The sequence below is a fragment of the Meleagris gallopavo genome, chromosome 8, assembly GCF_905368555.1.
Source record: "Meleagris gallopavo chromosome 8, MGAL_WU_HG_1.1, whole genome shotgun sequence".
In the NCBI taxonomy this organism is placed as follows: Eukaryota; Metazoa; Chordata; class Aves; order Galliformes; family Phasianidae; genus Meleagris; species Meleagris gallopavo.
Window position 1 is genome coordinate 4,302,025 of NC_139411.1, and position 19,921 is coordinate 4,321,945.

A 19,921-nucleotide genomic window follows, 5' to 3' on the forward strand; every position below is an offset into this window, starting at 1 on the left:
GCGATGCCAGGCAACGCGGTGTGCAAGGATGAATGGAGCACCAGGGGCTGTAACAGCAAAACCCTCAGCTCAGAGCCCTCCAAAGCCCCACCTGGAAACACCAGTCACCACTGGCATCCCCTCCCAGCAACACTACATATGCCTGTGGACATCAGGATGTACAGATCTCTGACTTCTCAGTGCAGACACATGTTTTCTTGCAAACGTTCCCCAACAAATGCTGAACAAAGTATCAGAATGCAAAAAATCCACATTTTATAAATGTCCTTTGTGCTCCTTCTAAAGTCTCCTTTGATAAAGCATCTATTTGTATTTCAAAAGAGAGAAGACTGAAATAGGAGATTATACGTGCATAAAAACAAAAGCAATATCTGACAAGTTGTTTTTTTTTTAATTTGCAGGTAATTGCTCATCACTGCAAAATACAGCTTTTGTGCTGTTTCAAAGCAAGTAGATAAGAAACCCTAAGCTAAATATTACTAAATTGCTAAATTATGGCAAATAAAAATCTCTCCCAGCGTGGCTGTATAACCACATTTTGACCAAGCATCCACCCTGGCATCCCTCAGGTACTGCAGGACACAGACCACCACGTTCTGTCCAGGTGTTTCACAGAGGCCTTCCCACCAGGGGCCTCCACGTGCTCACACCCACCCCTTCCTCCCCATCCTCACTCTGCTGTAGTTTCTTTGTACTCCTTTCTCCCTGGCACACAGCTATCCCCACACTACCTTTGCTCAGCACTCCAGCTGCAACCATCCAACTTCAGCATCCCGTGTGATTTCAAGGAACTGCAGCTCAGCTTGGACAGCACTGTCCCACCTGCATACAGACGCAGAGCCAGCCCCATGCAGCTTACCCAAGCCTCCTAGCACACACAGCACCCTGTCCCATGCATACAAGCAGGGTTTTGGCAGCCTGGCATGGTGCTCAGCTGCTGAGCACAGCTTGCGTGGTACATTTTCACTTGACAGCAGCAGGACAGCTCACGCCAGCAGAGTACAGGAAATGCCATCTCTGTGGCAGGAGGTCAACGTGTGGACATGAGAGATTGTATGCAATCAGTCCAAGGCAAAATTTCTGAAAAGCACGGTTCTATCTACGGAGGCATGGGTTTATGCTGCTATGACAAGCCAGGAAATACCACTGTTGTGAATCCTTTCCAACCAAGAGCAGTACTTGAACATTCTGCCTTAGGAAAGGTGCTGAGGCCTCCTGTAGGTGGTGCAAACTGTTTCTCCATTTAATCCCTGGTTGTTTTGCTAAGGTTAAGAATAAAGAAAATGTTAAATTCTGTGCACTGCCCTCTACAAAAACACTTTGCATGTAGCAGTCAAGCAAGAGGCAGTCACGCATTAAATAAAACCATACATCAGACAACTGAAGACAGCGCAGCAGAGTTTAAAGCCCACCAGCCCTGGTGCTGACCCTTCTGCACCACCACCTGGAACAACAGAAGAAGGAGTGGTGAATTTAACTGGAATGGCAGAAAGGTGCTGCATCCTGCACCATTTTCAAAGAAATATATATGGTTAAGTCAGGGCCAGCAGTGACCCTGCAAAGACACTGAGCACGAGGACCTCCATCGTGCTGGATCTTGCCAGCTGTCACCACATCATGATTAGCAAATGCAGTTGGGTGAGGAGACAGTCCCTCGAAACCTGAGCTGTCTGTTCATGGCTCCCTCTGATCTGCCCAAACACCAACTGCAAGCGTTTCAATACTCTCCCACCCAAGCAGTTCATTGTCTCAACCTGCCATTTTAACAAATCCAAGCACGAGGCATTAAATTCCACAAGAACAAATCTCAGCACTACCAGCATTAAATTTGCAAGTGACATTTAATGGCATAAAGCGCAGGCAAAGCTGAGCTAAGCCACTAATGGACCAGCGAGGAAACCTCTAAGGCTCCATGATGCAGTGCTCTTTTTAGCTCGAGGAAATGATGGTGTGGGCTACGCTGGGCAGGAAGAGATACCAGCAGCTTAATAATGTACCTCAAACTACAACAGCCAGAGCTGTGTCCTGCAGACCTGCTGCCCGGCATGCTCTGCAGATAGCTCAAGAGCAAGCTGCACACACACACACACACACACACACCCCTCCCTGCTTCTCTGCTGCAAGGTGCTGTGCAATCCTGCCGCTTTCTGACTACACACACAGGCACAAGAAAAGCCTACGGACAGGAGAGATGATTTTCAGGTATTTGATTATTTGCTTACATTGTAACGGACTACAGACAGCACAGGGAAACTAGTTACACCTGGGAGTTCCTTCGCATGGATGTTAACTTTAACAACCAAAATCAAACTTCCAGCAACCTGGTTTGTGAGAACTATAAAGCATATTTGGGATGAAACACACAAGAACCCAAGGTTTTGTGCTTTTCCTCTCTCCTGCATTCTTCCCGGCTGTCTGGCGGGTGAAAGAGACTTCACTTACAGAGCTGAATGACCCTGCACAGATTCCAGCCCTCAACATGGAACACCAGCCCATGCCAACACCTGTGTGCTGCTTTCCTGGATGCAAAATGCCTCTGATGATGCCAAATCCTTCGGACAACACTGCCAGTAATGTGGGAGCACTGGTCACGGGACACTGATGCTCCAAAAATCCTCAGGGTCCGAGCTCCTTTGGCTTCGGCTCTACCACACACAGTCGGTTTCGTTGTACCACATGTGAGTCCTGTAACTGAAAGCAGCACCTGCTGCAGTTTGAGGAGTGGTTAGGGAAGCGACGACACAGAGAGCACAGGCATATAGGAAGCATTACTGAGAGTCTGCTGCTTCTACGGGCCTTGAGCAGTTGGGTGGTATTCACAGATACCTATCTGAAAGTTACCTGGGCACTTTTGTTACATTTGTAGGTGTCAATGCTCTCCTTAGAGGCCAGTAACACACAGAGACATGCTGTCTCCAGGCTGACACGTAGAAACCAAAAGGGCAGCGACAAGCACTTTGGGAATCGTGCTTATTCCACAGGTCACAACACAGTTTAAAGACTCCCCTGCAGAATTTAGTTCTATTCTACATGCAGGAACCCGGAAAATATCAAGGTGATCTCTCCGGGTAGGAGTGGTTTCCTTATCAGTACTTAAAACTAGCATTTATCTCTCACCTGCCAGCACCCAGAGCCCTGCTCCCCAGCCATCACCGCACCTCACACCGACAGCGGGAGGCCCCGAGGCCTTCCTTCGCGAGGCTGCCACACAGGACACAACAAACCGCGACGGGAGCGGGGCCAGCAGGCACGTGGCAGAACGTGGAAGGACGGACGGACACACACAGACAGACAGACAGACACGCAGACACCAGCCCACCCAGCGCCAGGCCCTGTCCAGCACCGGCCGCACACCCACCTGTCACAGCGCCGGCGGGGCGAGGCGCCCACAGCTCCGGCCGCAGCGCCGCCGCTCCCCGCTCTCGGCCTCCGCCCTCCCGGTCCCGGAGCTCGGACAGACACCACCCGGGTCTCCGCGTCCCCTCGCGGGGCTCGGCGCGCCGGCAGCCCGCGGCGCCGAGGGGAGGGCGGCCCGCAGGGCCGAGGGGGATCGCGCCTCCAAGGGCGAGGAGACCGGACCCCGCGGAGCCGAAGGCGATCGCGCCCCGCAGAGCCGCGGGGATCGAACGGCCGCCCCCCCCCGGTGCCGAGGGTCAGCGCCGCGCCGCTCCCGGCCCCGCCGCGCCGCTCGGCCCCTCCTCGGGCGGCCGCTCTCCCGTCCCCGACGCCCCCGGCCTACGCCCGGCCCGACGCGGAGAGAGGGGCGGCCGGCCCACCGCTCGCGGCGGCTGCTCACCGGGAGGGCGGCGCGGAGCCCCGGGGCTCGGCGGGCTCGTGGTGGCGGCCGCCTGCCGGGCGGCTCCCCTGGACCACGGCGGCGGCGGCGGCTCCGCGTCCCGAGCGGCGGCGGCGGGCGGGGCGGGGCGGCGCGTCACGTGAGCTCCGTGTCATCTCCCCGCCGCCATCTCGTGCGCGGGGCGCGCGGCCGCGCGAATCGCGGCTCCGCCGAAGTGACGGCGAAGCGTTCGGAAGGGTGCTCGAGGCCGCGCGGCCGGGACGTGCGAGGCGGGCGGCCCCGCCGCCTCACGGTGGGCGAGTCCAGCGCGAGGCTCCGCCTCACCTCCCGGGGAATCTAAGCAGAGAAGCGCAGTTCACACGGGTCCGAGGCGGTTGCGATGTCGGCACGGCTCGTGCTTTCTGGCAGGTGCTGTCTGCTCGCTGACAGCCGCTTCTGGCAGCCACAGGGCGCTCATAATAAACTCCCCCGTCCGGGGTCGTTCCCGGGTATGGTCATCTTTTGGCGCTTTATGAACCTGAAGACTGTGCAAATTGATTCCCAGGGGGCCTGACCTCCCTGTTGGGAATGACAAAGGCCTGACAGGCAGGCTTACGCATAGCCGTCCCGGCCGGCTGCCTGGCCTTAATGTCGCTGATCGCCTTGTGATCCTGGCAGCTCCTCTCCCTCTCCTCTCTCTGCCACCACTCGCAAGGCACCGGGACTCAGGGAGATGCCCACGTATGCCATGGACATCAGGGAACGCCGCAACGGGGCTCCTTGGGGCCGGGATGCCCAGTGGGAGCAGGAGAAATCACAGAATGGCCAGGGTTGGAAGAGATCTCGAGGATCACCAATCTCCAACCCCCTGCCACACGCAGGGCCACCAACCTCCACGTTTAATACCAGCCCAGGCTGCCCAGGGCCCCATCCAACCTGGCCTTGAATACCTCCAGGGACGGGGCATCCACAGCCTCTCTGGGCAGCTGTTCCAGGAGATGAACCACAGCTCTGCTCAGCACAAGTTTCTCTTCCAGGCACGCGGAGCCTACATCGGCTCTGCCTTTCCTTCCCCAAGCACCAAAAGGGAGAGGAATGATGAGAGTGATGGCTCTGACTCACCCATCGGCTCAGCTGAGATAGGTAGTGCCTCATTAAGCGATGATAAGAGCAAAGAAGCGAAGCTATTTAAATCATAATCACACGGTGAAGGCATTCTCTCAGTCTGAAGAGGAGACCTTCAGGAGGAGAAGGAGGTTACCAGTCCCAAAGCAGATCATTCGCAGGAAAGTCTAAGTTGTGTTTCTGTTGGGAGGAAATACGCTGAATGGTGGCAATAAGTTTATAGTGCATAAATAGGAATTCAATTGAAAATCAGTGTTTGCATTAATGGATAAAGACTAATATACTAATAGATCACAATCATCAGAGATCAATTAGTAAGAAATTAATGATATTCCATTCTAGGATATATTTCCATGTGGAATATGTTTATTAATAGCACATTAATGCTTTACTAATGAAATAATATTAAAGTATGTTTACATTTCTATAATACTAAAATAATGGCATTGGCATCCAGATACTAAGCTAATTCTGAAAATGGCTTATTCCTGTCTCCTGCGTTTACAACCCAAACTAATGTTTTTCAGCACAAGTTTGCAGCCAGTCCCCAGCAGGCTGTGGGGTAGGAGGCCTCGAGTTAATATTGGGGGTATTAATTCACTGTCCCCCATTTTTGCTATTGCGCAGCACAGGAAGCAGCCCAGAGCAAGCCTTCTGCTGACAGGGGAGGACCTTGCTCACATACTTGCTGGGTTATTTCTGCCTCTTGGGTGGAACGGGTCCAGAGGAATGCCACAAAGATGATCAAAGGGCTGGAGCTCCTCTTCTGTGAAGAAAGGTTGAGGGAGGTGGGTTTGTTCATGCCGGAAAGAGAAGGCTCCAGGGAGACCTCGTTGTGTCCTTCCAGTACTTAAAGGGAGCCTATAAGCAGGAGGGGGGAAAACTTTTTACACAGTCTGATAGTGATAGGACAAAGGGAAACGGTTTTAAACTAAAAGAGCTTCTGTAAAGCAGGCTGAGGGGTCTCCCATTAATGTCCCTGACCTGAGCCCCAGGGAGGCAGCACACTTCCCTACAGGTGGGGTCTGGCTGACATAAGGGGCCCTCCATTCTTCTCAGAAAGGAGTCTCTCGTGGCGATTACCTTCTTTCCTTCTTGGTGGAGGAGTCTTGAAGTGTGGAGTCAACTGCCTCGCCATAGACAACCTCCTGGGTGGACCTTCCACAGCATCTGCACCTGTCTTTGGAGTTCCAGAGCCTCAAACTTATGGTGTAAAGGCATCTGGGAAGGCAACATAGGTAGGGAGGGGGGTTCTCCTGTTTCCATTCCTTTCTGTCTCTTAGGTTCCCCTCTCCCTGCCCAATTGCAGCAGGGCAAGGGTTCCACCGCTTGTTAGAACTGTTATCACACCGCTGCCTTTCTCGCAGATATGGCAGGGAGCTGCTTCACCGGTCCATCTCCTGCTCACACTCCCTGACGTTCCTTAATCTCTCCACACTGCCACCAGGCTGAGCAGGTCATCCACCTTATGCAGATGGTATTTCTGCCATCGTGCGAGAGCAGCAGCAGACTCAGGCAACCCCCGCATCTAACGATCTGAACAGCCGCGTTTCTGGGTAGCCACGTTCCTTTTAGCAAGAGTTTTCTGTGTAGTGGAGACCACGGCTGGATCTGTAGGCTCTCCCAGCGGACCGGTGAGCCGCGGTGCCGAGAGGTGAGCGCTACTCCGACTTCTTGCGCGCACTGCCGCGTCGTCTGCCCGCGCCTCTCGCTGCGCTCCCCAGCGGCCGCTCTTGGAATTGCAGGGGTTCACTCCGCTACTTCCCGACCTGCCGCGCCGGAGCCGCTGCCACGTGGAAGAGTTCGCCTGGGGCGGTACGTCTGCCAAAGCCTAACGTGGGGTCCGAAGGTGAGCTCAGGGAGGGCAGGGAACTCCCGTGGAGCAGAAGGGCAAAAGCTCTCTGCATCCTGATTTTCGGTATGTATACAGACTGTGAAAATGGCTCAAAACTTTAAGTAAAACCAGAAATGCATAACAGAAACAGGACAGTAGCAACCGTTTCCTCATTTAAAGATAAAAAAGAAGGAAAAATAAAAAATGGGCACAAAAGACAGTTAAAAGATTTGCTTAGTGATAAGGTCTGTGGAAAGCAGCCATGCATTCCCACAAAGCATGTGACTTATCAGAATGGCGCTGTGGCTTGGTCCCTGGCATTAGTTCATGGAGCAGATTGGTTTCCAAAAGGGAAGATGGTATTTTGCCATCCACGTACATGGCCTGGCATGGGTCAGCTGGGCCTGGGCTGCAGCTTGTACCCCAGCCTCTCCACCACATCCTTCTGCAGCAAGTGCCAGCATGCCTGGGCAAGTCCAGCAACAAAGGGCTCTGCAGCAGCCCCAGAGCCAGTACTACAGAACGGTTAAAGCTAAATTACCTCAGCTGGACTGCGAGCAGGAGCTGGAAGAGAAGGAAAACCACACGGTACAAAACCGGCTCCAGCAGGATTGGATTTCACAGCAGAAGTCACACAGCTCCAGCTTTGGAGCGTCAGGGAGCTGCAAGGACAGGTGTGGCAGTTTCTTCCCAGTCAGCTCCCAGCTTTCAAGTGTGGAGGAAATGAGACGGTGGATGCTCCTCTCATGCCTCTTGAAGCTTACACAGATGCAGGGCTGCCCACCTGTGCTGGGCCAAGGGGTGCCCTGTGCTGCTGAGCTCAAGAACATGCCACTTCTCTGATGTGGGAGGAACAGGAGCATAACCATTTCCAGTAGGCTCCAAGTCATGCTCTTCTGTGTTTTTCTGTGAGCCCAGAAATTCTGCGGTCATGTAATGACAGCTCTCCTTACTGCTCAGTTGCAGGATCTGATCCTGGAGGCTTCCATGGTTTCACCCAGTATTTATTCATCCCCCCACATGAATTTTGGGATTATCCATTTCAAAACACTTTGTGTTTTCTGTCCTCCTGTGGCCCTGGCACCCAAGGATGGCATCAATTGCTTGCTTAGGCTGGATTTTCTGTTTTACCTGCCGGGGCCTTTCAGGCAAATCTAAAGAAAGATATCTGTAGTTAAAAGAAAATAATTCTTGTTTCTAGTGAGTGCAGCTTGGGTAGCAGGAATAATGTCAGTACGGGTTTGTACTAAGAGGGTTTAACAGTTACCATTTCCTTTTAATGTTTAACTCATGCCCTAAAGCTGATTAGTGATTTGTGTCCTGTACCACTATGCAAGCTCTACTCCGTAAATTACAATAAGATTCACAAACCCAACCTCCCTTTGCAGGTATTGTGAACAATAGTTTTACTCTGTCTAGAGACTTCCAGAGACCCCTTCAAGCCCCTCACTATTGTCAAGCATGGGAGAGAGCCTAACCTCTGCAAGCTGCTGTTATTGTGGCTCTGACCTTCTCCTGGGGCTGCGAGTGCCTCTCAGGGGGGCTGTTAAGCAGACAGTTTTGCTGGGAGAATGCAGGCACTGGAGCAGCTCTCACCAATGCAGGGGTAGTTTTGTCCTGGAGCCCCACTGGACACATCAACCTTATTAACTGCAGGATGCACGAGTGATAGGACGGGGGCTGAACACTGAATGTGTTTGTTCTGCAAATTGGGCTAATGTTGTGAAGACCATAAAAGGAGGTATATATCATGTTTGGCCTCTTGCTGGTAGTCAAGATTGCAGTGTGTTACATTTCCCTGAAATTACATTAGCTCAGATCAAATTTTGTGGTAACTTACAGCAAGGAAAGCTTTCCGTTTCATTAATAATGGTCACCTTCTTTTTAAGATTCGATATAGTAAGTTGTAAAACCACTTCTCTTCATTGGGGTGAGATGGTAGGAACAACTAAAGCTGAATCCCTTCTGGTCAACCAAGGCAGAGACTTGCTCCTCCAGGCAGCCTGTCAGCCAGAAAAGCACGAGGCTGAACCGAGGTTGTGGACAAAAATGCAAATCACGGAGATGGCACTGTGAGAGATCACCTAAAGCTCAGGTCAACTGATCAGCCCCGGCCTAAAATAAGCAGTGGGGTTACATGTGGGTGGGTTGCATGCATCAGCCCTGCACGATCAGCTGGGGAGCGGGGATGGGGGAATCACGTGGCGGTACCAAGTGCTGCTGCAAGTACGTGTGCTTCACCATCAGTCATTTTCTCTGCTGCTCTCACCTTGCTGCAGCGCTGCTCTCGTGACATCAGTTGCACCACAGTCGCAGGCTAGGAGCAGTTATTTCTACAGCAGTCATTTGATTTCAGAGCTTCACCAGGTGTGATGTCACTCCCGTATGCGCATCCTTGATGCAATAGCAGTACATTAGACATGGCAAATCATAAGTATAGTTGTTTCTTCCTTGCTTGCTTCCTTCTCCATTACTGTACAATGACAAACTAGATTTTCTTCTTGCACCGTACAGCACAGATTCTTGCTGTACAGGAGCCTGACTCACTCTATGCACATAAGAGGATATATCCTACAGATTTCTTTCCTTTTTAAAAGCCAGGAGGGGTGTCAGTTCTCCCAACAGGTCTTTCTGAAGGCAAAGGATGATTGCCAGGTGACCTGGTCACCTTATATCCCATGGTATTTTTGAAGCAGGAAGGATGTTTGATGTAAGTTTTGTGAGAATAGTTCATATTTGTATGTGCACAAACACAGATGTAATTTGGTTGGAACGCACAGGACATTTAGAAGCAGAAATGTCATTATCCTAGCAGTAATTCAGGACTATTAGAGCAAAGCTTTAATGAGTAAGACTATATTAGCATAACAGAGTTAATTTCAGTAAAGTAAAAGATGCTGATTAAAGAGCACTTTTCTCTACAGAAGACCTGCTAACTTTGATATGCAGCAACACCAGTAACCTCTGATTTGTGGAACCCTTCACCTGCTCACTGAATCAAAGAGAGAAAAGGAGGTTTTGCCTCTTGCAAGACTGGCCCTGTGCAACAGTGCTTCACAGAGCAAAGAGCACAGACTGCCCTTCGTGTGCACATGGCTACCTACACTTGGACCAATCCTTTATGTGTGTAAATAGCAATCACTGCAATAATGAAATAAGCAACTAGATAAGAAGCTTTATGGGAGGTACGTGTGTTTTTCAGTAGGCATGGCTCTACCATTTGCTGAAGCAGAGCGCAGTGCATCCTCACTGCACAGGCCTGGCATTGAAAGCTTGTTGGGGTAGGATTTGACCACCTGTAGTCCAAATGCAGTCTTTGCTGTGTTTCTTTTCTTTTGCTGCAGGGCTAGGAGGGCAGAGGCTAAAGCCATGGGTGAAAATGCACAGCTCTTCTGGCCGATGTGACAAAACCCCAGCTGGAAGAATCACAAGGGCTCAGACCTGCTGTTACAGAGATGTGCCCAGACCCAGGGACCTCTCATACACTTCTTCCTTTACTGAGTTGTACAAACAGTGACATGTATTATGGCAGCAGCAGCCAGCTGTGAGGGCAAGGCAAGGAGCAGCCACAGAGCTGTAACTGAGAGCAGGGACACTGCTGTTCCTCCTTCCCTTCTCCACCCCAAACCCACAATGTCACAAGTTTAATTTTACTACAGGCTCTGCCCCAGTGCTGTTACCACAGAGTATTTTTGATATGCATCTGCAAAAGCATCATTTGTGTTTGTCCTTTGCAAAGAAACGTTGCTGCAGGCAACGGCAGTCAGGGCAGTATTGCTTGTATCTCTGTAAAATATCAGTTGATCAGACAGTTCATTCTGCATAGATCACTTAAGGTTTGGACCAGTGTCATGCATGAAACAGTGTTTTTCTCAGGATCAAAGTGTCACCACAGTGCTGGATCTCATGGGGTCCCAGTCTACCTCCTGCTTCCAGGTGTCAGTGACAGTGCTCCGGCCCTGACCTATTTGGTATCAGCAAACAAAGCAGAAGACACATCCTTTCTTTTGGAAAAAGCTGAAACTTTCCCCTTTCCTGAATCTGTTCGTTTGAGAAGCTTGTGGGTTCTGGCCAGGCACTCCTGCAAGGTCTCCATGTCGTAATGCTCCTTCTCAGCTGACACCCCATTCATCTCTTTGGGAAGCGTGGCTCAGAATTATTGCACTGTACACAGAATTATACTGAAATATGAATACAGAATTATGAATCACCACACATTTCTTAGGGTTGGCCTGCTTTGCTGATGCCTTGCATTCAAGTACAAGGACATCAGTAGCCACTCTGCCATCATGACTGCCCTTGTCTATTTCTAGGCTCTCCCAGAAACTCCTTATATGACCTTTAGAAAACAGCTTAGACCAGATCCCTTCCTCCTTGCATTGTAAAATAGAGCTGTGTATGGATATTGTGGCCACTTCTATGGAGAGCAGAGAACAAACCAATGCGATTTTGCTGACTCTTAATGTCTCCTTTCTGTCTCCAAAAATACCTTGTGTTTTTTTGATTCTGAATCGTTTAAAAACGGACAGTTTGTTTGTCTGGGTGATACACGCACATTGAGTTGATGCAGGAATGGCTGTACTGGGCCAGCTGTGAAGTCCCATACGTCTCCACCAGCGTGAACCTGCTGCACTAAGAGTTCCGCTGTGCTGGGCACGGTGCTGCAGGCTTCTCTGCATCTAAGGTTTGCTTTGTGCTTAACAGCCCATGATTATTTTTGGCTAAAAATAAAGTGCTCTGAGGTCCAGGAAGAAAAAACCATCATTCTGTGCCAAGAAGGAGTGCTGACTTTCTGTGTCAGTTCAAAGTTATTCTTGGTAATGAATTAGTCCTTGTTCAGACCACACATACTTTAATGGGCTCCTCGACTCTGCCTCGCTCACAGCAGCCTCAGGACCAAGTGCCAGTGTGCACACAGGAGTCAAGCACTGCAGCACAGTGTTTCTTCTGGGAAATAAATTCTACCGATGCTGCAGACTTAACTGGAAGGAGGTCTTCAATGCTAGCTGACATCAAAGCTGTTGCAGAGTGTCTTTTGGATGCAGACTACAAAGGGGCTTAAAATCAATCTTCTGGCAGGATGATAGTTTCAAATGCAATCAATCGTCACTTCAAGTTAAATAAACAACTTGTGAGAACGTGTTTGTGCATCAGCAGGGAGACCTCTGATGGCCTCAGACACTACAGAAGCATACTGAGGCTGCTGCCAGCAGCTTTGTTGTGAGCAGAAGAGCTCTAGCAGGATCTGTAATTGCACAGGCTACAGGAGTTTTCTTCTGTATGTACTTCGATGAGAGTGAAAGCACGCCAACAACAGAGGGAGCAGGCTGGCTTAAAAACTGTCCACGAGATAACCAACAGCTTTGTCTGCCCACCTCCTTTTCAGATATAACACAAGCATTGATGTTGCAATGGAATTTTACCTTATGGAAAGTTTAAAGGTAATTTGGGAGCTCAGGGGTGATGTAAGGAAGGAAGGCAGAAGTCACCCTCACCAGTGAAACTTGTTTTGTAGATTTGCTCTGCATAAAAAGACAACCTCTGCTTGTAGAGAGAGTTGCCTTTGACGTCAAAGCTTAGCTGGAATTTCTCAGGCCAAAATTACAGGGGAGATAAACCGGAGTTGCTATAAAAGGCACCGGGTGCAACCTTGTCATGGAAGAGGGACTCTTTTAGAGCTAGCAATAAGATCCAGCTGTCACATTTTATTTTAATCTTATTTCTGCTTCATGATTTCCCCAGAATAGACTCACTCAGTGAGAATGTTACATTCATCTTCATTCAGCAAGTGATATTTATACTTTCATACTGGATAGGATTAATTTTCCTATCCAGTTAATGCAGTATGTAATTATTAAATATCTTTGCTGTGCACATAGACATATACTTTCTGTGTCAGAAGGGGACATGACTCACGTAAATTGAGGAATTCTTTTTAGTATGATAAATGGTTATCAGACTCCTTTTTATACTGAATCACTTTGCAAGTGAATGTATTCTATAGCCACAGGTTGTGGGTCTATTGAAGAACAATCTCAAGGCATACATATTAATGGTGTGAAACCATGTGACATCGTATTATATAGAAGAGGTATTGAAACTTGCCAGATTATGGTTTTCAGTACCTTATAGCTAATATAAGGTAATATAGTAAGTACTATAAGTACTATAAGCAATATATACTTAGCAGTAGTTCTATACTAATATGTATCTTAGGTATATCTAACGCTATGTATCAGATCTAGCCAGAATTCAATAGGTCTCATTTCACATCTGCATATGAAAAAGTGCAGTCAGTGCCTTAGCAAAAGGAGATGCAGTGACAAATACTTCATTGAATAATAAAATTGTTTGAGTTGGAAGAGATCTTTAAAGGTCACCTAGTCCAACTGCCCTGCAATGAATAGAGATATACACAGCTCCATCAGGTTCTCAGGCTGGACAGGGCTCTGACCTCGAACATCTCCAGAGATGGGACGTGCACCACATCTCTGCACAACCTGTCCCAGTGCCTCACCATCCTCACTGTAAAAAACTTTTTCCTCATATCTAAGCTAAATTTCCCTTCTTTTAGTTTGAAACCATTTCCCCTTGTCCTATCACACAGACCCTGCTGAAGAGTCTGTCTCCTACTTTCCTGTAGCTCCCTTTTAGATACCGACAGGCTGTTTTCAGGCCTCCCCAGAACCTTCTCTTCTCCAGGCTGTGCAGCCCCAGCTCTCTCAGCCTGTCTTCATAGGAGAGGTGTTCCATCCCTTGGATCATTTTTGTGGCCTTCCTCTGGATGCACTCCAACAGCTCCATGTCTCTCCTGCACTGAGGACTCCACATCCGGCCACAGTGCTCCAGGTGAGGCCTCACCAGCACAGAGCAGAGGGGCAGGATCACCTCCCTCACCCTGCTGCCCATGCTGCTTTGGACACAGTTGGCTGGCTGAGCTGCGAGGGCATGCTACTGGCTCACATTCAGCTGTCATCCAACAGTACCTCCAAGCCCTTTTTGGCAGGGCTGTACTCCATCCTTTTCTCCCCCAGCTTTTACTGATAGAAGGCGTTGCCACCATCCTCGTGCAAGACGGATTAGTTGAACCTCGTGGGGTTCTCCCAGGCCCACTGCTCAGCCTGTCTAGGTTAAGTAAATTATTATCTTGGCGTTTTAAATAGGTTTATACAAACTCAGTATGCAGCCATGAGCTTTTGATGTATCCAACACAAAAGTGAATTCCAGTGAGAAAAGTCTGCATAAGGAAAAGATTTTACCCCAGCATGAGTGAAGGAAACACAGATGTTCAATCAGGAAAAATGTGGGGAAAGGCAAAAGAGCTAGGAACTCCTGTTCTGCAGAGTATCATATCCCCAGTCATAAGAGCAATGACCTAAAAGTGGGACCTTACTGGTTGTGACACTGAAGCCTGACTCTGAGCCTAACACAAAATATGGCCAAACTTCATGGATTTCAGTTGAAATGGAGTCATACAAGTAATCCCTAAAAGAAGAAAAATGATTGTAACTGTGCTATCAAGTAACTGTTCACCATGTAGAGATTCACAAAGCTTTCTTTCCCCAACCACTTCAATAACAACAAAGAAAAACTTTCCTGGAACGTTATTTTGCCCTGCATGCAGAGTGAGAAAGAATGGAATTTCACTGTCTTCTCCTGTTTCATTTTTTATTCATTTATCTTGAAAAAATTATATTTTTTTAAGGCCACCAGTGTTTCAGCCCTGGCATTTTAGACTCATTTTTCTTTCTTTTCTTTTGAATTTGAATGGATTCTTCTTATACAAATAGAATAGGATGATTTCCATGGCTTTCATCACTGAACTCAGAAAGCATTCCTGACATGGGACATGTTAGCACTGTTTCGTAAGCCCCACGTCCTGGGCAGTTATTGTACTGTGTAGCACTTTTCAACCCCGAATAAAGAGAAGTAAATGAATAACCTTAATGAACAGTAAATCCAATTTTCAGCTCCCTTCTCCTTTATCCAAGATAAAAGTGTTACTGGCATGATCTAATTTCGACGGAAAAGCAGACAAAAGTTTCTAATTTGTTATGATGGACTTCAGCTGGGAAGTTCAGGATTTTCTAGACAAAAGGCCGGGACTCAGTTAACCACAGCTGAATGCCTCTTTCTATTCATTATTCCTTTTGTTGCACTGCTAAGGGTGCTAAAAGAAAAGCCCTGATGACCAATGTGCCGGCTCATTTGTGTTATTGAAATACACACTTTGAAATGCAGCGAGGATCAACTGAGCTGTGGGCAAAGCTGCCAGACAAATCAGCATTTTTCCTCTGAAGAGCTCTGCTTGCCATCAGTCTCAGCCTGGTTTTGGGTGGAGCTGAACATTTCCAAAAATATGCGTGGATTACATCATTTGTTTGCAACCCATGCTACCTGGAAAACATCAAAATATCTAAATACACATGTAATAGAACTAAACAGACAATGAGTGCAGAAAACAGATTTGCAGTTTGAGTGTGAGTTAGGAAACAGATGTATAGAATCATATCATGGGATGGCCTGGGCTGCAAAAGCCCACAGTGCTCATCCAGACCCTGCTATGTGCAGGGTCGCCAGCAAGCAGCCCAGGCTGCCCAGAGCCACATCCAGCCTGGCCTTGAATGCCTCCAGGGATGGGGCATCCACAGCCTCCTTGGGCAACCTGTGAACAGTGCCTCACCACCCTCTGTGTGAAAAACTTCCTCCTAATATCTAACTAAGCCTCCCCTGTCTCAGTATAAAACCATTCCCCCTTGTCCTATCACACTATCCACCCTCATAAACATCCATTGCTCCTCCTGTTTATACGCTCCCTTCAAATACTGGAAGGCCACAATGAGGTCTCCCTGGAGCCTTCTCTTCTCCAAGCCCAGTTCCCTCAGCCTTTCCTCACAGCAGAGCTGCTCCAGCCCTCTGACCATCTCAGTGCCCTGCTCTGGACCCGCTCCAAGAGCTCCACGTCCTTCCTGTGCTGGGGGCCCCAGGCCCGGACGCAGCACTGCAGATGGAGCCTCACAAGAGCCGAGTAGAGGGGGACAATCACCTCCCTCTCCCTGCTGGCCACCCCTTTTTTAATGCAGTCCAGATCACAGTTGCCCTTCCGGGCTGCAAACACACACTGCTGGCTCATGTCCAGCTTCTCGTCCACCAGGACCCCCAAGTCCTTCTCCACAGGGCTGCTCTCAAGGAGATCTTCCCCCAGTCTGTACAAATACCTGGGATCGCCCTGACACAAATGCAACACCCTGCACTTGGCCTCCTTGAGCTTCATTAGGTTCACATGGGCCCACTTTTCCAGCCTGTCCAGGTCCCTCTGGATGGCTTCCCTTCCTTCCAATGTATCGACTGCGCCACTCAGCTTGGTGCCATCTGCAAACTTGCTGAGGGTGCACTCGATGCTATCATCTGTCACTGATGAAGATGTTGAAGAGCACCAGTCCCAAGACGGACCCCTGAGGGACACCAGGACACCACTTGTGACCGGCCTGCACCCTGATACAGAATCATTGATCACAGCCCTTTGGCTGCAACCAGCCAACCAATTCTTAATCCACCAAACAATGCATCCTTCAAATTCACACCTCTCTAGTTCAGAGAGAAGGATGCAGTGAGGGACCATGTCAAAGGCCTTGCAGACATCCAGGCAGATGACATGTGTCACTCTTTCCCCGTCCACTGATGCCATTACTCCATCATAGAAGACCACCAGCGTGGTCAGGCACGATCTGCCCTTAATGAAGCCATGCTGGCTGTCTCGAATCACCTCTTAAGCTCATAGCGTTCTTCTCCACTGAAAACCCCAATTCACATACCCATCTCATTCTCCTCTTCCCTAGTGCCTATCTCCTCCTGATGATCTGCCCACCAGTCCAGCAGCTGCTTCCCCATGCCCTGGGGACAGGCTGGGAATGTTCTTTCCCACCCTGCATCCACATAACTTGGTCCCAGTTGCCTTGCAGTGTAAGAAGAGGTTTGTGGAGCTGACAGACACTGTCAGAGAAAAGGCAAAAATCCACAAGGTACGGAGGGTGGGAGGGAGAGAATGGAGAGCAGCGCATTTATGGAGGAAGCCCCCTGCAAGCAGGCATGGGGCGGGCTCTTGACTGGACCCTTTTCTTGTCCAGGCACCGAGGGAGGAGGTGGAGGTGGAGATAAGAACTTCCAAAAGGCACGAGAGAACACCGAGAGGCGCACTGCCCCGTAAGTGAGGCCCCAGCACAGTCCAGACCCAAGGCAGAGGGGAGTGGGATCCCAATCAGCCCCCAGGCATCTGTGCTGCCGGCTGGAGTTCGGGAAGGCCAGGTCTGTGCAGGGCTGGCACCAAGGCAGCCGGGCAGCCGCTTCAGGTCCCTGTGGCCACCTTGGGGGGGAAGAGATCCTGGTGCCAGCCGGGGCCTCTTCTCACACAACAAACTCCCAGTGTCTGTAACAGGAGGAAGGTGACACGCAGGGAAGAGCATATCCCTGCAAGAGACAGTGGCTTTGCGGCTGGTAAGACAGAAAGCCCCGCTGTGGCCTTGGGGAGGGAAGGGTCACCTCAGGGCCACAGCAGGGGATATGGACCTACTTGTGTGTGTGGGGACGAAGGAGGGGTTCTGAGTGTGCAAGCCTTCAGACCTCCCAACATGTGTCCCTGCTTTGCCTTGTCCTCTAGGATAAGCAGACGGCAGGACAGAGATGTCCACTCATGACCTGGCTGCGGTGAATTGCCCTGGGGTCCAAGGACAACCAGGCAGCTTTTGATTTTTTGGGGATTTCAATGCTTCAGTACTTCTTAGTGTCCTGGGTGGGGAGAGCAGGTGGGTGAGTACTGGGGGGGGATTCTGGCAGCTCAGCAGAGAGGTACGACAGATTCGGTTGCTCCCTGTATGGCACAGGTCTGTGGGGCAGTTTGGAGTGGTTGGTTGGAAAACGCTGAGACAAATGTGCCCCAGGTCTGACTGAACTTTCTTCTGTTGCTCAGGAGGTTTCTGCTGTTCTTGGGCCTGCTGCAGCTTGTCTTCTTCATCCTGGTCCTGCCTGCAGAGGGACATCCTCCACAGGATCCTGCCTGCAGAGCTGGTGACTGCCCTTGGCAGCCATCCACCAAAACCTGCTCTTTTCTCACCCCAGAACGCACTGCAGCCCTTCATCGTGGCACCATTGGGTTTGCACAGGCATTAAGCGTGCCTGCCTTGTCACCAATAACATCAATAAAATCCATCCCAATGCCAAAATGTCTCATTTGTGCATGAGAAGCGTTAGTGTGTAGGACCTCATTGATCATCTGAGGCAACACTGAGTCAGCCATGGAGCACAGGTGACGGCAATTCAGCTGTGTGACAGGAAGGGCTGGAGCCTGGCTGCACCTCTCCCAGACCCCATTTAAGGGCTGACTGACTCTGAGGAGGGATATCTTCCTGGACATCGCTCCCTTTGGGAGCCTGGAACGTGAATGAGCATTTTCATTTATTTTCAATTATCCCTTTCCACAGTGATAATCTTTCTAGCTATAATATCTGTAGATACCAGCCTAACTACACCACTCTGTATGTGGTGTAGTTCTCTCTTGTAGTTCTCTCTCCTTGCTCACCCCCTTTTTTAATGCAGCCCAGAACAAACTTGGCTTTCCAAGCTGCAAGCACGCACTGCTGGCTCATGTCCAGCTTCTCATCCACCAGGACCCCCAAGTCCCTCTCTTCGGGGCTACTCTCAATGATATCCTTCTCCAGTTTGTATAATACCTGGGATCGCCCCGAGCCAAATGCAGCACCCTGCACTTAACCTTATTGATGAGTTTCATCAAGAACAAATACAAAATAAAAATGTGATATTTGATTAAATTAGATCAATTTTTCATGCTTTAAAACCTAACTAAATATTTACTTAATTTTACTATGAAAACCCTACTTACAGATACATGGGTTTTTATTTATAAAACAATGCCTGTTACTTAAAGACACCAAGTCTCAGTTAGGAAGCACTGGGCTATGTGGGAAGTATCCACAGAGCCAGAAGAGCTTTTCTTCGATAGTATTCCTTTACCTTCACTTATTATGATCAGTCTTGTCTAGAAGAGGGTGAAAGGAAATACTGAGCACTGGAAAATTACTTGAAAAAACAAACTGTTATGAAATCCTAAAATTAGTAATGAGCTTGCTTTCTTTTAATTGTGACAAATGGTCCCCTTCTCTTCCTTTCCTCACGAAACAAACCCACAGAACATTAAGGTCAAAGCACTATATATTAGAAAAAAAACCCACTGAATTTCTTAATCATTAATTTTTTCAATTGTTCTCTGAAGAAATTGCACCAAAATTAACAATGATGTTTTATATTACTTGATTTTTCCTCTTCTTCATGCTTCATTAAGTACATATAAACAGTGTGCTTTATTAGAAAACAAACAAAAAAGAAAACAGTAAAACCTGCTGAGTTTCCAAGAGCACTTTATACCACAGCATTATTGGTTTCTGCAATGCTTCACATAGAAAAGAGTCACAGTTTATGAAAAAGGCCCCAGAGGTTACCACTGTGATTAATATCATCAGCTCCTTAAAAATCGTAATAAGCTCTAAACCACCTCTGCCTAAAAATAATGGAGAAAGGCCAATAAGCTACAAAGGTAGAAAAATGACTTACAAAAGAGACCAAGCAATTCCCACAGCTTCCTCTTTATAAGTAAAATAGAAGTTGAGCAAACAGGTTCTGAAACGTGTGTTAAAAAATAGCACACCAAAAAAATAATAGTTGATCACATCTGCCTATATATAGATGCCCTATTAATACATTTAATGAAGAGCAAACGCCAAACAGAACACCTGTTTTTCCATCTAAAAAAAAACAGAGCAATAGTTAGGAAGACAGAAGCCACAAAAAGCAACGTGTGAGCTTATGCAGGCGTTAATGCTAATGCAGACAGAAGACCCAGCCATGTTGACTGTTAAGTGAAATGCCACATTACCCAAAACTGTTCAAAGACTCTCACAAGGCCAGTAAGGCTATCCAAATGCCAGCAGCAACCAGGTGAACCCAGCAAAGGCAGCTGTAAAAATGAGCTTTCTTTGGATGCTCAGCCCTTTGAAGTAATCAGGGCTTCACGGGGCCAGAAGGGGCTTTATTTATATTGTATTACTATAGCAGAGATGGTACAAACACAGAATCTGCCTTTGTCCTTCTCCTAAGTAACATATGCAACTCCCTGG

General features: G+C 48.8%; 2 protein-coding genes across 3 annotated transcripts in view; one reads left to right on the forward strand and one right to left on the reverse strand.

Annotated features, from left to right (window-relative positions):
• SGMS1 (sphingomyelin synthase 1) overlaps positions 1-3,934 on the reverse strand; it is a 74,414-nt gene extending 70,480 nt beyond the window's left edge. The window contains exon 1 of one of the 2 annotated variants that reach the window (XM_085230200.1): positions 3,797-3,934. The gene's annotated coding sequence lies outside the window, so the exon portion shown is untranslated. Of the gene's footprint in view, positions 1-3,358; positions 3,502-3,796 lie in introns of those variants that run through there. The other variant, XM_010714145.3, reaches the window with a different exon arrangement.
• Positions 3,935-4,508: 574 nt separating this feature from the next.
• LOC146543836 (uncharacterized) lies at positions 4,509-17,971 on the forward strand. The gene is made up of 6 exons (XM_085229576.1): positions 4,509-4,605; positions 5,960-6,111; positions 6,528-6,749; positions 16,574-16,756; positions 16,862-16,937; positions 17,701-17,971. The coding sequence occupies exons 1-6, from the start codon at positions 4,509-4,511 to the stop codon at positions 17,898-17,900; spliced, it is 930 nt and encodes a 309-aa protein (XP_085085702.1). The 3' UTR covers positions 17,901-17,971.
• The last annotated feature ends 1,950 nt before the right edge of the window (positions 17,972-19,921 follow it).

Coding starts and splice junctions, on each gene's coding strand:
- LOC146543836 (XM_085229576.1), top strand. CDS start 4,509: ATGCCCACGTATGCCATGGACATCAGGGAACGCCGCAACGGGGCTCCT. Junction 6,112..6,527: donor CAGAGCCTCAAACTTATGGT/GTAAAGGCATCT, acceptor AGGCTCTCCCAG/CGGACCGGTGAGCCGCGGTG. Junction 6,750..16,573: donor GCCTAACGTGGGGTCCGAAG/GTGAGCTCAGGG, acceptor CCTCTTCCCTAG/TGCCTATCTCCTCCTGATGA.